This window comes from Sorex araneus, chromosome 2 (assembly GCF_027595985.1).
Source record: "Sorex araneus isolate mSorAra2 chromosome 2, mSorAra2.pri, whole genome shotgun sequence".
Classification (NCBI taxonomy): Eukaryota; Metazoa; Chordata; class Mammalia; order Eulipotyphla; family Soricidae; genus Sorex; species Sorex araneus.
The window spans coordinates 183,566,868-183,584,199 of record NC_073303.1 but is presented as its reverse complement, the minus strand read 5'-3'; the positions used below and the strand labels follow the sequence as shown (position 1 = coordinate 183,584,199).

At 35.4% G+C, this 17,332-nt stretch overlaps 1 protein-coding gene across 1 annotated transcript in view; it reads left to right on the top strand.

Annotated features, from left to right (window-relative positions):
* Window positions 1-17,332, top strand: part of TMPRSS15 (transmembrane serine protease 15) — a 120,249-nt gene that overhangs the window by 66,035 nt on the left and 36,882 nt on the right. Inside the window, exons 14-16 of the mRNA XM_055128728.1 lie at window positions 5,058-5,151; window positions 7,386-7,507; window positions 11,194-11,334. Coding sequence (XP_054984703.1) covers window positions 5,058-5,151; window positions 7,386-7,507; window positions 11,194-11,334 — 357 coding nt within the window. The remainder of the gene's footprint in view (window positions 1-5,057; window positions 5,152-7,385; window positions 7,508-11,193; window positions 11,335-17,332) is intronic.

The following is a 17,332-nucleotide window of genomic DNA, read 5'->3' as shown; positions in this document are numbered from 1 at the left end:
AGAGTTGCTCCAGAATAGATGCAAGGTTGCTGTGCTTCTGGGAAGAGGCATCTCCAGAACTTTCCTAGCCCATCAGTTTTCTGAAAGCCTCTATTTTCATCTGTGTATCACCAAAACACCTATTTGTTAGGGTTATATTGAGTCTATCATTATTAATTACAAAGGGAGTTTGAACCATAGAAGTCTGAAAGATGGAAAAAATGTGTGCTTCATTGCCCCAATTTAAATAAAAGTATTTGTATCATGAATAGTCATTAGAATGTGTTTTTATAAACATAAATTTTAATGAATTGAGCACAAAATATCATTTTGTATTATAAGGCAAACATCAATGGCTAACATCCAGAGACTATAAAACCAAGCTCCTGGAAGTACATGGTCACATGACATCTTATAGCCTAGTTCTCCCTCTCGGAGAAACTGGCAAGCTACCAAGAGTTTCCTGCCTGCATGGGAGAGCCTGACAAACTCCCCATGGCGCATTCATATGCCAAAACCAGTAGAAATGATGGGTCTCATTCCCCTGACCCTGGAAGAGCCTCCAATGTAGCACTGTTGGGAAGGATTAGTAAAAAGAGGCTTCCAAAATTTCAGGGCTAGGACCAATGGAGACGTTACTGAGACCACTTGAGAAAATCAACGATCACTCGGGATGATGATAATGATGATGATGATGATAATGATGATAGGTCAAACTTATAGAAATATTAATTATCTGTAATATAGCAGGACTTATCTATTAATATGACAAAGAATAATATCACTAAAATTTAAAATAATTCACTTTTCAAAACACACAGGAATCTGTGAGATATTATTTGTTAAGTTACATACATTGCTACTCTTGGATAAAAATTATAATTAAACCCACTCTTTACTATACCCTATTTGTCACCCCTATCTTTAATCTGAACCCTCTTGTTGTAAATGAAAGATGTACACTCCTGTTCTTCATCCCACTGTCAATGTCTTCATATTGACACCTATCTCATGGATGTAAGAAGTTTCTGTCTGGATGAAAGCTGGCATACCACAAGACAAATATCCGTTCTGACAAGCACTGAGCAGAATACTGCATGGTATTTACAGAGTGCATGTAGCAAAAATCCCTAATGATCTCATAGAAGTTAATCAGAATGTAAATCTTTGAGAGAACAGCTGAAAGAAAAAAAAAAGAAAAAGAGTGTAACTACCATAAATGAAAAGAATTTGCCATTACCACACAGACTATTCAAAATGACCTCTGGGTGGGGGTGGTTTATCTAATGACACAGCATGACTAATTACCTTCCATGATTCTAATTCCTCTCTTAAGAAGCTTACACTATATCTCTATTTGGACAGTATCCTCTTTTAATTAAACTGTCATATTTTAGAATGGTTTGCAAATTTCTGAAAATTTCTTATAACAATTTATATAAGGAAAATAACTGATCCCTCTCATCAGTTCAATGATCTTGCTCGCCATTTATTTGACCAATATTTATTTTTAAATGAACATTAAAATATTCTGTTGTATGGTAATTGATCTATTTTATTTTAAAGTGCATATACAGGTACTTAATTTCATTTAAAATTAGTGGTATGGTTAACTGTATATTTCAGGCTGGCCTTCACTGGTCTTAACTTTGTACTGTCAAGGTACTGCAAGTAAAGATGAGCTTGGCAAGTTTTGCATGGTTGTGATTGATTGTCAGGCTCTGCGGTTCACTAGCAGAACTTGCTGCATAATCATTTACAAATGAAAATATAAATGCATTACTTTTCCAGCATTTTTTAAAGATTCTTTGAATTCATTAGGTCATAGTGCCATTTTTGTTTTCCTCTTCATAGCCAGTAGGATAACAACTTCAAACCTCTTTTTATTAATTGATTCTAGTGAACAGGATTAAGTATTTTAGGAGTTAAAGCATCACAGCTCTGGATGCATTAGAAATTCATCAGAACCACCACCAAACTTCTGTTGTCAACAGTAAAATAATCTCTGCCCTCATCTCTCTTACTCTCTTCCCAATTTCTTTCAGAAACCATGATAAATTTTTACACATGCATAATAATTTGTTTCATTGTTTTATTAAAAAGCTAATCTTAGGTATTTCAAATAAGTGTTTTTTTCTGAGACTTGTGTTCAGTGGAGAAAGGTGAAGTAAACTAAATGCCTTGAATGGTTTTGCAATTACCCTTGACAAAGCTTGAATTTTGGTCTTCCTGTGTACTGAATGTTCAGGTCTTGGAAATTCAATATGTGCTACAAAATGTTATGTCTTTGCTATATTAGGAGGATAATATTCAGAGAACTTTCTATTTTTGAAGAGAAAAATGATAATAAAATTCTAAAAGGAAAAACAAAATTTCAAAAATTAATTAGTGTCAAATCCCCAGTCATGCTGGCGGAGGCCAAATTTGCAGTTTTGTTTTTAAACCCTGAAGTTATACTTCCTCATTAGTCGAATCACAGTTTGAAGAAAGAATCTGATAGCATTTAGTAAAATTAAATGAATTCCGTGTATGTGGAAGTTAAAGACTTGTATAGGTCTTTGTTTTTTCCACAAATCTTGGCAAGATAGTCACACAAGATAGTCACACAAGATAGTCACACAAGATAGTCACAACCATAGGATAGTTGGTGCCATCCTCGGAGGAACAGTTATTGTGGATAGGTACAATTCCCATATCCTTTTTGTCACCTGTGTTCAGTGTCACCTTTTTTTTCCTGCATTCTCTTTATTTTGTACAAGTCTCCATCAGGGGTTGGGGAGACAGTACAGTGAGCAAAGCATGTATTTGTCTTGCATGCAGTAGACCCTAAGTTCAATCTCCAGAATACATATGGTCCCTTGAGCACCACCAGAAGTGATCTATGAATAACAAGTCTGGAGTAAGTCCTAAGCACAGCTAGATGCAATCCAAAAGCAAAACAAGTTTTTAAAAAGCACTTCATGTACACTGCATGATTCTCTCAGATATAGCCTTTATTAATCAGATAGTCAAAATATTCAAAGTTTAATGAACCCAGGAGGAGACATAACATTCAATAGGTGATCTCGAAATGAACTGAGTTTAAGTCTTGACTTAGATTTCATATAAATGTCAGTGGTTTTAATAAGTAATTAAATATTTCTAACCCTCAGATTGTCCACTTAAACATGGATATAATAATAATATTTACTTAGCCCATTAATGCACTAATTAAATTAGTTAATCAAAAACAATAAATGTGCCAGGGAAATTTAAAAAATATTCTTAAATTATCTCCAGTTTTTATGACAAAACTGAAAATTTCCAAAGTGTTTTTCATATGATAAAACCAAGTCTTAATAAGACAATTATTAACTCAGAGGAACAATTTTAACCCACACATCTTTCTTCTATATCGCTCTAGATGGGGCAATATGCATGGAAGCACTTTGCAAATGATAAAATTTTATAAGATAGTTCATTGTTCTCATTAAGCTTATTGGGTCCTGGTAGATAATATGAAAGGGTGTGTAAGATGAACAAGACTCTACCTCTTTATAGGACATAACAGGTGTCCTGTATGGTGACAATATTATTGGCAGTGATATCATTACCAAGTCAGAGCAACAGCTGTTCTGTGAACTATCAGAAGTAGTTTGAACCCAAATTGAAGATATTAATTATACATAAATCTTAAAAATTCACTTCTGTTTTGAAGAAGCTGCATTAATAAAGCATAGATATGTAAAAATAAATTTTGCAAGAAGTTTAACTGAGGACCTGCCTTAAGTATAGGCACACTTAATTATTCTTTCTCTGATTTCTATCTTATTGCAAATAATTCCTGTTTTATTTACAAATATGTATATACTTATCGCAGTTTTTGATATTTTAAAATTAGGTTACTTGTATTCTCTTGTTATCTTAAGAAAAATTGATAAAAAGACAAAAAAAATGGGATATTTTTAGTATTTTTAAAGTTTTAAATTTGATTCTTCAAATAAGAAGATAAGTATAAAATATTATGAATCTCATAAAGTGTATCATTTAAAAGATTGTATTTCTAATGAGGCATATTTATGCATTTGTTTTAAAGCTAAGTTCCAATTTGATTCATAGAGAATGATGGGTAACATCAGTTCATTGAAATTTTGTCTGTTTTGTAAGAGTGGGGTTTGGGCCACACCTGACTCTTACCAGTCAGAGTCCTAGTCCTAGGCCTAGACCTTTGCTCAGGGATCATTTCTGGTGGTGCTCAAAGAACCATATGTAGTGCAAAGGATTGAACTTGGGTTGGATTCATGAAAAGAAAATTGTTTAACTACTGGCTGTGTACCATTTCACTAGCCCCTACTGAAACTAGTATTGTAAATGAATAATATTAAAGAAGTGACATGACAGTTTTGATCATCTTAAAGTCAAATTTCTCAATTAAAATGGTAATAAATGTCTTCTTATACAGAAAACAAGTTGGAGGAAGAGAGGAGTAAAATAAGGGAACAGAGATATTGCTAAAAAAACTGATTGCACGCTTTACATGTGCAAGTTGGATTTGATTCTTGGTACCACCTAGGGCCCCTGAGCACTGTCGTGAGTAACTCCCAAGCACAAACCCAGGAGAAACCACTGAGCACTGTTGAGGATGGCCGACTGGGGGGGGTGGAGAATAAAGTGGCAAATTCATGATTTATGAGTACTCCTTTTAAGATTTATTTTGTTATAAAGATTAATTTTTATTTTCTAGAGCAGTAACTTTGTAACCTTATTGCATCAAATCTATGAAAAAAATGTCATCCCCCCCCCCAAAAAAAAAAAACCCAGATGTACCATTGTACAACAAATTTGGTAAATACTGACTAATGCCCTTTGGAGATTCTCAATGAGCATAGAAATATCTAAGGTTTTGACAAGTTTTTTTTTTAATAAAAGAACTCTTTACCTGTATCTTTCCTACCATAAATTGCACAATTTCCAAACTGTAAAATTTATCATATAAGATGGAATTGTGAGAAATGTAACTGAATGTTGCTGGAATATAGTATTACCTTTCCGAAACCAACCTTGCGTCACTAATGATTTTTTATTACTTTCCTTTGCAGCGGATTGTGGAGGACCTTTTGAATTGTGGGAGCCAAATACAACATTTACTTCTACGAACTTTCCAAATAACTATCCTAATAAGGCTTTCTGTGAGTAGATTCTTCTTCAAAGACCTGGGGGAGGGGGGTGGGGGGAATGGGTATATCCTGAGTAGAATGTTCTCTCGACACAACAAAACTGTAAATTTTCCAAGTGTGGATTCACTTACCACATCCATGACACTGCTTACCATAATGAGAACAAAAATAATAACAATTAGCAATAGCTAATATTTTTGGCATTTATTTCATTTCAAGGATGTAATTTACATGATTTGAGCTGATTCTCTGAATATTTCTTTGAAGAAGGTGTTGTTCTAATTCTCAAATATAAAAACTGAATGAAATCAGAAAACTAAAGAGTCACTTTGCTGCATATAACGCTAACATAATCATACGCCTTATTTATGGATAGAATTTCAGTAATATATATAAGAATTTCATAGAATAAAATAAATGAGAAATATCATATGTAAAGAGTCAACTGTAAATATAAACTAAAATCAATAAAGCAGGCAGTTAGACTAATGTAATTAGGTTCCCAGTATAAAAGATAAAATGAGAACTACTAAAATATAAGAAAGGAATATTTTATTCAAACTGAGCACAATCTTTCTCTAGGTCATTATTAGCAAGTAAGGAAGTTAATAAAAGCTTTATGAAGCTTATGTTAAAGATGATGATTCCCGTTTGTACCAAGATTCCATTGTAGCGAGTGTAAGATATAGACATGTTTCTCTTATTTTACCTTGTTAACATGACTCTTTTAATGGAAACTTCTGCCAGTGAAAGAGACTGAAGGATAGAGAAAAGCATGTTGTTAGGATATGTCAACTTTAAACCTTCAAATTATCCAGAGATAAGTAAAAATCACTTTTATGGAAAAATAGTGTCACAATTTGATTAAGATGTGGTCAAATAAGCAAATAAATGAACAGCATTTAATATAATTTATTTGAGCTATCAGAAATTATAATACCTATTTCACATTGAAAAACATTTCAATGCGCTCTTGGTACAAAATAATATCATAGCAAGCAAGAGAGATTGTACAGAGGTTAAAGTACTACCTTTTCACAAGGCACACCTTTGTTCAATCCACAAAACTATACATGGTCCCCCAAACCACACTAGAAATAATTTCTAAGCACAGATCGAGAAGGAGTACTGGTATTGCCCAACTCTTGTTTCAAGAGATTTAAAAATATCTGAAAAATAGGGGCTGAAGATACAGTCCAGCAGGTAGGATGCTTGCTTTGCTTGGAGCCTACCTTGGTTCTATTCCTGAAATCCCCTGAGTACTGCTAGGAGTCATTCCTGAGTGTAGATCCAGGAGTTACTATTAAGCATTGCTCTGTGTGGCCCAATACTCCACCCCCTAAAAAATTCTGAAAAATAAATTATCAGAAGCATAATTCAAAGATATTTTGTATTAATCTGGAGACAGATATTTATTGAACTCTTTGCTAGGCACTGAAATAAATAGAGCAAAACCCAACATTAGTCTAGATTGAGATCGTTAAGTTTTAAAGGTAACCAAGTTATTGTTACAAGAGGCCAAGTTAGGAGCAATGGAGGGACACCATGTGTACTTAGTATAGGAAAGCTCAGAGCTAGGAGGCCTCTTCATCTCTAGGTGTGACACTGAAGTTCCCAAGCAACACCAAGAAGGGTCTGGTGTTACTTGGTACTGTATGGTCCATAGCACCACACCTTTGGGCTCAAGCATAACCAGAGCCCAGATGGCTGAGTATCACTAGAAGCAACTCCTGGGGTACCCTGAGTATTGTTCAGAAATCTCCTCAAAAGAAATCAAAGCATATAATATATATAAAAGAAGTCTGAATGACAAAAAAGTACTTAAATGGTAAGTTTGCTCACTTTACAAATCACACTTTAATCACTACACATAATTATCTAAATTTAATTATGATGATGATAATTTTACTCCCATTATCTTACATGGGAGTAAAATATCGCTATCATTTGCTAATTACAAATAGATTTTAGCATTGAAAGAAAATTTATAAGGTTAAAGCTTTCCATTTCGTATAAGTAAGATAAATTTAATTACACATCTGATTGAAATTTTACCAAAAATAATCTTGACTAAATCAATGTTTTTTTTTTTACTCGAGCCTGGGGGGATAAACATGTTGGACTCTTGGTTTTCACAAAATGGGAAAAATCTTCTCTGAACATGATTTGTAATTCTCAAAAGCATAAAGCTTTTATGAAGAATCAAAGGAAATGTATTTTCAAATGTCTTATTTATTCATTTAAAGGCAGATGGAATTTAAATGCACAAAAGGGAAAGAATATACAACTTCATTTTCAAGAATTTGACTTGGAAAATATTGCAGATGTGGTTGAAATCAGAGATGGTGACGGAGATGACTCCTTGCTCTTAGGTGAGTCTGGAATTGAAATATCATGAAGGTTGCATTGAACTAAGGAACAGAGAATTTCTCAGTAAAAGTAACCAGCTTTTGACAACCAATAACGTGAAAATAAAAAAATAGCATACTTTCATTTTCTGTTTTATATGCAGTTTTTACTATTGGAAGTTCTTGAAGTTATTACAGAATAATATTATTCTTGAGGCTTGTTGGTAACCCAGGATTAGTAAATTTGATTTACTAAACTATTAGTAAATAGATTCCATGAATCTATTATGAATTCACTATGATAATCTTGCACTTCGGAGATTAAGAGCTAAGGACACTCATTATGTAGTTTTCTTTGCATCATACATAGATCAAATGTCCAAAGATTGCTATTAGGTCATGTTAGCTTCAAAGTAGCAAAATAATATTTGTTAAACAAAATATGAAAATGTTTGTTACACAAAATATGAAAATCAGGGGCTGGAGCTATAGCACAGTGGGTAGGGCATTTGCTTTGCATGCAGCCGACCTGGGTCCGATTCCCAGCATCCCATATGGTCCCCTGATCACTGCCCGGGGTAATTCCTGAGTGCAGGGCTAGGAATAACCCCTGTGCATCACCAGGTGTGACCCAAAAAGCAAAAAAAAAAGAAAAGAAAAGAAAAGAAAAGAAAATCAGTTCACTATATATTTCATTATTGTTTTGTAATATTTCACATCATCATCATCATCATCATCATCATCCCGTTGATCCTCAAATTTCTCGAGCGGTCTCAGTAACATCTCCATTTGTCCTAGCCCTGAGATTTTAGAAGCCTCTCTTTACTCGTCTTTCCCAATGACTGGAGGTTCTTTCAGGGTCTGGGGAATGAGACCTACCATTATTACTTGTTTGGGCATATGAATACACCATGGGGAGTTTGGGAGGCTCTCCAATGTGGGCGGGAAACTCTCGGTAGCTTGCCAGGTTCTCCCAGAAGGAGAAGTAGGCTATAAGATGTCACTTCCGGGAGCTTGGTTTTATAGTATCTGGATATTGGCCATTGGTGGGATTACATGGCGCCGGGGGAAGTCCCTGGGTGTGACCACCTAGCTACTGGAAAAATGGGAAATCTGGGCCCAGTCCCAATCCGAAGGTCTTTTGCCATGGGAGCTCTGCTTGGGGTGAGAGGGAAGCTGGAGCCCACCCCTTTGAGGGACCCCAGGGAAGACAGCCAGGCTCGAGGGCCAGAGACTCTCTGCCTTGTAATATTTAAATACTGGAAAATGAGTGAAAATATTACCAAAATTAAAATAAACTATTGCTCATTTACTTTTTAAATAAACATGGGGAGGGACTCATATTCTAGAAGAAATTTCTGTCCTAACATCATAAAATGCAAGTTAGCAAGGAAAACTCTATTGAACACATAAAACACCTATTGCCTTAGTAAACTACTGCTAATTTTCGGTTTAGGTGTCTCTTGATAAGACATATTAAATTGCAAAGCTGTGTAAGGGGTCAAGTGGAATACATGAAGCAGTGCACTTTACAACTAAAGGTTTATTCTGTAATTGTGCTCTGAATAAATATTAACCTTTTATAATATTTCTTTCGATGACTATGCAATCAGGATACAATTAGGTGAACACTGGAACCAGGTAGGAAGATACTTGGGAACACTTTCATTAGACTGAAGGGCCAGAGAGAAGGAGAGCACTCCTCAACCAGACTAATTCATATTCCTGGTGTAGGGTTCTTCAGTAAAACCTCACAAACATCTGGAATGCCAATTTCCTAAGAGGCTTTTGAGAGTCACTCAGAGAACAACTAGAAATGAAAGCCTTGGAAGAGGTTAGTGCCAGCTGAACTGAGAACTTCAGATTTGACTTTTAAATACATAGTTAGAAAACATATTCATAGTAGTAGTTTTTCCATTTACATATCACATTGTCCTTCCAAATAGAATTTTGGGTTCTTAATGTCTAATTTCACCACTTCACCTCTTAATGTTTATATAAATCATTGAAAATTACTGAAAAAGATCCCAGAATCATAGTTTTCAAATGTGTCAGCATGCAGGTCTCCGGAAACAAAATTGTTTTCAGATTTTCCTGATACCCTTAATGATACTAATGTATTTCTGACTAACTTGAGCCTTTATGGTTTAGTGAAGAGTATTCTTTAATTTTTTTAATGAATCACCATGAGGTACAGTTACAGACTTATAAACTTTCGTACTTACATTTCAGTCATTCAATGGTCGAGTACCCATCCCTCTACCAGTGGCCGTTCTCCACCATCGGTGTTCCCAGTATCCCTCCAATGCCCTCTTATCCCCTACCCCTACCGCCTCTGGCAGGTGCATTCCCTTTTACTCTAGTTCCTTTAGGGTGTTGTGGTCTGCAATGCAAGTATTGAATGGCCATCATGATCAGTCTATAGTCTACTTTCAGCATGCCCCTCCCCTCCTGAGCAGGCCGTCTAAACATCATTTACTTGATGTTCCCTTCTATATCTGAGCTGCCTTTTCCCCTATCATGTGAGGCTGGCTTCCAGTTGCTTGGCCAATGGCCTGTCATCTTTGAAAATACCTTTAGCTTGAATGTCGTAGAGGGTTTTGCCGACCTTGTCTTCAATGTACCTTATGGATTCTGGTCTGATGTTGAGATCTTTAGTCCATTTTGATCTGACTTTTGTACATGGTGTTAGGTAGAGGTCTGAGCCCATTTTTCTTTTGCGTGGATCTGGCCACTTTTGCCAGCACCACTTGTTAAAGAGACTTTCCTTGCTCTACTTCACATTTCTTGCTCCCTTATCAAAGATTAGATGATCATATATTTGAGGGTGTGTGTCAGGATAGTCAATTCTGTTTTTGGTCTGTGGCTCTGCCTTTACCATGCTGTTTTAATTATTACTGCTTTGTAGTAGAGTTTAAGGTTGGGGAAGGTTATGCCTCTCATCTTCAGAACATTTGTTTTTATTATGTCCAACTTGGGACTAGAGTGATAGCACAGTGGGTAGGGCATTTGCCTTGCATGTGGCCGACCTGGGTTCGATTCCTCAGTCCCTCTTGGAGAGTCCGGCAAGCTACTGAGAGTATCCTGTCCACACGGCAGGGCCTGGCAAGCTACCCATGGCGTATTCGATATGCCAAAAACCAGTAACAAGTCTTACAATGGAGACATTACTAGTGCCCACTCGAACAAAATCAATGAATAACGGGATAACAGTGCTACAGTGCTATGTCCAAACCCAGGTATTAACAGAGAGGTTTTTCAAAGCTACCTTGTAGTTTTATATTAGCAGTCTAATTCATCCCTCTTTCAGATTTAGCTTATGGCTCAACTCACAAAAGATGTAAAACATGTTAGATACAATTTACTGAGAGTTAAGGTCCTTAAAGTTCTTTAAAAAACAAGCAAATAATAATTTTGCTGGAATAATATGGGTTTCAAATGGCTGGGGCTCTAAGTCAGATACTACTATGAATAATTTTTAATGAAGTTATAGAATTCACATTTCTCAGGGAATATTGAAAATTATCAAATTGGCTTTTGCAGAGGCAGTGTGCAAAATATAAAAGAATATGCAGATATTTTCACATACAGCTGTTTTAGAAGCAGCTACATGGAGCTGAGTAATATCTGTATATAAGAGGAAATCTAAACTTTAGGTTTTTCTTCATACCAAAAGTACACACTTACAAAGTTCATTTTCTTCGGGGCAGCTGTGTACACAGGGCCAGGACCAGTCAAGGACGTGTTTTCCACTACCAACAGAATGACTGTGCTTTTTATCTCAGATGATGAGTTGGCAAAAAGAGGATTTAAAGCCAATTTCACTACTGGCTTTCACTTGGGAGTTCCAGGTAAGTGTGCCCTTGCAATGAAAGATTTCTTTGCAACTTTTGGAGTCAAACAATAAAAATCCATAGGATTTCCATGCCTAAATATGAGTAAATAAAGATTTTCTTTGTTATTTTGCAAATCTTTCTTCAGACATGATCTAAATTTGGTTGAAAGCAAGGTTTTAGTCTTGTCAGCAGACTAACTTGCTCTTCTCTGGTGTGTGATTATGAATGTTCTTCATGGAAAAGTAATATGTTAAGCATTTAGAACAGGGTATTTGGGGACCAGATATTACAGGAGTTAAGATGTTTGTTTTGCACCTCACTTACCTTGATTTAATTCTGTACACTGTATGTAGTCTCCCAAGCACAGCCAGGTGTCATCCCTGAGCACAGAGCCACAGAAGCATTCTGGAGTTGGGACACACACACACACACACACACACACACACACACACACACACAATAACCCCAAAATTTTAACATTAAAAAAAATGGGGCCTGAAGCTGAGAAAGTACAGTAAATAAGGTACTTACCTTACACAAGGCTCACCAGGGTTCAATTCCTGGTGATCCATCTGATCTACCAAATACTGCCAGGAGTAATACCTGAGCACAGTATCAGGAGTAAGTCCTGAACACAGTCAGAAGTGGACCAAAAAACAAAACAAAGAGTATTTCCTTTTTATTTGCTGTAAGTTTTTTTTATAAGATTACATAAACAGACAAAATGATTTAATATTAGCAGCAGCCAATTTAAATTGAATATCATGGGCTGAAAAATAGTTCAGCAGTTAGAGCTGGATTCGTAACACCCCATGACCCCCTGAGAATGGTTGGATGTTGCCATGGTGGTTCCACCAGCAACATCAAAGTGGTGTCCACCAGCACCACAGGGTTGGGACACACAACAATCTCAGGTCCTTGCATGAACTCCCTGGCCTCATTAGCATAGAATCTTTGGTGCTTTTCTTGTGCCTCCTGAGCATTTACTTTGAAACCCCCTATCATTCCCCAACTCCTACCAAAAAAAAAAAATTGAATATCATTTTATTATTAGAGACAACCAATGTAATATCAGTGCTATTATTAAGGATCAGGAAATTCCATGTTGATATTTACTGACATAAATAATATTCTTACCCTACTTTTTCATTTCATGTAACATAATCAGCATGACAGCAGTGGGCTGACTGCCCACCACAAATCTCTGTCTCCAGCTCAATCTGTATCTGTACATCAATAGTTTGGATATAAATCTTAAATATAAATAAAGATCAACAATAGAGAGCTTTGCCCCTTGCAAATCTTCTTGAATAATAATCTTTTATATACTGATATACCTCAACTCACTGGTTTTCTTCAGTGGAAACAAAGATGCCAGAAATACATCATGCATCTTCATTTCCATAGAAGAGTGTGGTCAATTTTATTTTCTGTACAATATCTGAAAGGGGAAAATTTAGAACATGGAATTTTTTTTTTGTCCTATACCTAAACCCAGACTCATGCTGCATCATTCTGTTCCTCCGTTGACAATTAATCTACCACAAACTTCACCTCAGAAAGTTACATGCTTTCAGTTTACTGCAATTTTACAGATCAGCCTTTATTTTCTCTACACTTTGTCTCTGAAAATAAACTGTAACAATCATTAACTACGTAATTTAGCTGAAAAATAAATAGTAATCAGATCAGTCTATTCTAGATTTTATTATTAATATACATTTTCTTCAATATATCAATATATTGAATTAATATTGCATTTTAACATCATAAAAATTTTATGATGCGTCATTTAAGATAAGTGTGTGTGTGTGTGTGTGTGTGTATATATATATATATATATATATATATATATATTGCTTTTTTGGTCACACCCGGCAATGCTCAAGGGTTACTCCTGGCCTTGCAGTCAGGAATCACTCCTAGCAGTGCTCAGAGGACCATATGGGATGCTGGGAATTGAACCCGGAAATCGAATCCGGGTTAGCTGTGTGGAAGACAAATGCCCTATCTGCTGTACTATCGCTCCAGCCCCAAAACAAGTATATTTTATATTACAGTAAGTTCAACCTCTGACTGTCCAAATCTGCATTTCACTCTCCAATTGGTCCCTTTTACTTGATTATCCTCCTCACTTTTTCTCTACAAGCTGGTAACCACTGATCAGCTTTATACTCTAAAAATTTAGGACAGTGTCACTGGTCTCCTCAGTAACAATGTAACAATGTAACTGCCTTTATTTTAAAAAATAAAATCCCACTATAAGTTTTAAATTTCAACAGAAACTAAATATTCTAATAAGATGAAACAAACTAAAAGTTCTAAAAAATAAGAAAGTGAGGGGCTGGAATGGTTGTATAATGGGTAGGGTGTTTGCCTTCCACTCTGCCTACTCAGATTCAATACCCAGCAGCCAATATGGTACCTTCAGCCCCACTGGGAATGATCTCTGAGCACAGTCAGGAGTAAGCCCTGAGCAAAACTAGGTGTGTACCAGGAACAAACAGAAATAAGAGTGAATTGATTTAGAAACTCAAAAATCTGAGATAACTTGGACCCATTATACTACCTTCAAAAGTAACATTTTAGAAAAATACTAGGTATTAAACCTAGAACTTTTAATTCCAAGTTGAAAGTAGGACCGGCATAGAACAAGGAGAAAAGTTTATGGGGTTAGGGTGGGGGAGAGAAACACATCTCTTCCATTAAGTATAACACAGTTACTGATTTTCATTAGCTTTTAAAAATGAGATAAATGCAACTAGTATTCTGAAAAATATCACAAACCATTCCTATCCAAGACATTGAAATAGGATAACCTATCACTTCTTATACAAAACTGAACGCCAAATTGTGATGTATTATATATTTGTTTTCCTGTTAACTACATTTCAATTTATATTATTATGTCATTAAGAACGTAAATCATTTAAAGAGAAAATTCCTTTGGCTGGGATTAGAATTGAGTCACTGGAAACCAGAACTGTGTGGTAAATATGCTGGTGATATGGTTTCACATTCCTTCCGAACAAGAGACAGATGTGACTGGGAAGGAAAAAATGGAGTCATTGAATTGTCATCAGTACAATCTTCACCCAGTGAGATTTTTACACCAAAAGAATGAAAAGCAATTACAGAAGCAGGGAATTGGCAGTGGAAGATAATCAAGCTAGTAATGGAAAGAGAGATTGGGCATAGACTTCAGTTTATATTGCTCCTCTGCTTTGGGGACCATTTTAGGGGGATGGGTGGGTAAGGTGTGAAAAGAGATATCACAAATTGTCAGCATTTATGTACTTTATTTATCTTCTGAGATATTTTATGGTCGCCTTCCAAAGATTCCAGTTGAAATTTGAAACAATTCAACAGTGTATATTTGATCTTCTTTATTGGATTTTTAACATTTCCATTTCTATCACACTATATGAGATATAGATTTATTAAGATTAGTCTCCTGTAAATGCTTCTTCATTTCTTCTGATTCAATAGTACATGGCAGGCAACTGTGGAAGTGACAGCTGATTACATTTAAAGGTTTAGCATCCACCCCAGATTGTGTGGCATGTGCCTTAGAGATTAATTGAGTTCCATTTAAAACCAAGCATATGTTGACTAAATGAGGCAGGGCTATTGAAAACTTTATAAGAAGGAAATAGGGAAATTCAATTCTTAGTTATGTTTCATTTTTCCTATCTCACTATTGAGGTTAAATGATCAGATATAAGATTTCAGAGCACACAAAGAGTTAAACTGGATTAAAGATTTCTTAATGAGACCAAAGTGCTATCTGTTGGAAAGAATTAATACCCAAATAATTTATGTTAAAAAAAGTTTCAATAAACTTATTTATAAGTACCCTCAAAATTTATTGTTTCTAATCAGGTCACCAACTGTGATTTTTCACCAATTAACATTTTTGGTCCAATGCTTTCATTACAGAAACAACTTACATTTTATAAATAAGCAGAATGTTAATATTAGCTAGGGCACAAAATTGAATTTTAATTATAAAATACTATACAAATTTTATTCATATATTTAATCTATTTGTATTTAATGAAAATGTGTTTTTCTAAATATAGTCTGACTACATAAATGAATAAAATTATCAATAAGTATATCTATTATTAAATTATTGACATTAAGAACTCATTTCTGCATAATGATTTCAATAAGCTATGAAAACAGTGTAATGAGATCATTTAAAAATGTTCAGCAGTCATTTTTATTCTATAAGTATATTAGGATATTTGATCATGGATATATAATTAGTGCTTTCAGCACTTTAAATATATTAAAGTACAGATTTTAAAGTACATATATAAATACAAACACATATATAACTAGATTTAACATTTATTTTCAAAAGAAAGTCATTGTTTTAAAGATAATAAAAATTGATGAATGTATTAATTTCTTCTTGTAGTATATGTAGTCATCATTGCTCATTTATTATTTCACTAATCTGGTTAAAAATATGTTTCTGTGAAGCAAATTGATAATTACATTTACAAGAAATCCCTAATAGTATTATTATATTTGAGATATATAACTGAATTTTCTCATAAGAAAAAAAGATTTATAAGAACAGGAAGCCCAAACATGTCTTTCTCAAAAAGAAATTTTTCTTACCGTTACTTATATTGGGTTGAAAAATATATTGAATTTTTAGAATTTTTAAAATGTATGCTTATATTTTCAATATTATTGTGATATCCCTAGAGGAACATACTAGATATTACTTCTTCTTATCCAGTTTTAAGCATGAGAAAGTGCAGCAGGTAATATATGAATGTAAGAATGGTATTGTAAAAAATTAGTGTCATTGACTCTTTTCAAATGTTAGTTTATGCTGTAAAAATATTACTACTGACTATTTAATTGGGCTGGAGTGATAGCACAGCGGGTAGGGAGTTTGCCTTGCAAGTGGCCGACCCGGGTTCGATTTCTCAGTCCCTCTTGGATAGCTCGGCAAGCTACTGAGAGTATCTCGCCCACAAGGCAGAGCCTGGCAAACTACCTGTGGCATATTCAATATGCCAAAAACAGTAACAACAAGTCTCACAATGGAGATGTTACTGGTGCCTGCTCGAGCAAATTGATGAACAATGGGATAACATGGCTACAGTGTATTTAATTGATCAATGTTAGTATACTAAGTGCATTTTATTGTGATTAGGAAAAGTGTCAATTCCAGCAGTGCTCCCTGGCCTAAAGCCTCTGCCAGCAGTGCTCATAGAGGATATTCAATACTGCAGATGGAACCCAGGGTCTCACAATTGCAAGGCATACGTTCTACCTCTTGAGCCATTTCCCAGGCTGTTATTATATGTATATGCTCTAATACCATATTTATTTGAATATCCAAAAGCCACAGCTGTTGCTACAAATCTAGAATTAAAATTGATTAGATAATAATGCTCCAATATTAAAATCAATGAATATTCCAAAATCAGTGTCAGTGAAAATTGTTGTGTTTGATCGTGGGGTTGTTCAGTCCTTGTGTAAGTATCGATTAAGCTGTTTGTTGTTGGCTGAGCCATGCGTTATTATTTTTGTGTGTTGAGTTTCTTCAGCTGGTGTTGCTTTCCCGCCTAATTTGATGTGCTCCTACTGGAATTTCAGACTTCAGGCAGGATTTATGGTCTTGGCCAATAAATCAACGTGGCTTGCTGTGGGAGGTGGGTGACATTCCAGGCCTTCCAGAAGGGGAGACTGTCTACCTGGAGATTGAAAAACACCAGAGGTCTCAGCCTGGGCACTGGGTGCCTGAAATTATCTGTAGTTTGGCATCTTTGCATAGAATATTTGTGAAGCTGTGGAGTTGAGCGCTTGGCGTGGCTGATGTGGGAAGGTGTGAGTGTGGCCGGCAGAGCTTTTACTGGGCAGGTACAAAGTCTGCCCACCTCCAAGGGCACCCTGGAGTTTTCAGCTGTGGGGGCTGGTGTTTCCATGAGTTTTAGCTGCTTGACATGCATCTCCTGGGAAATGTAGTCAGGAATCAGGAGAGTAG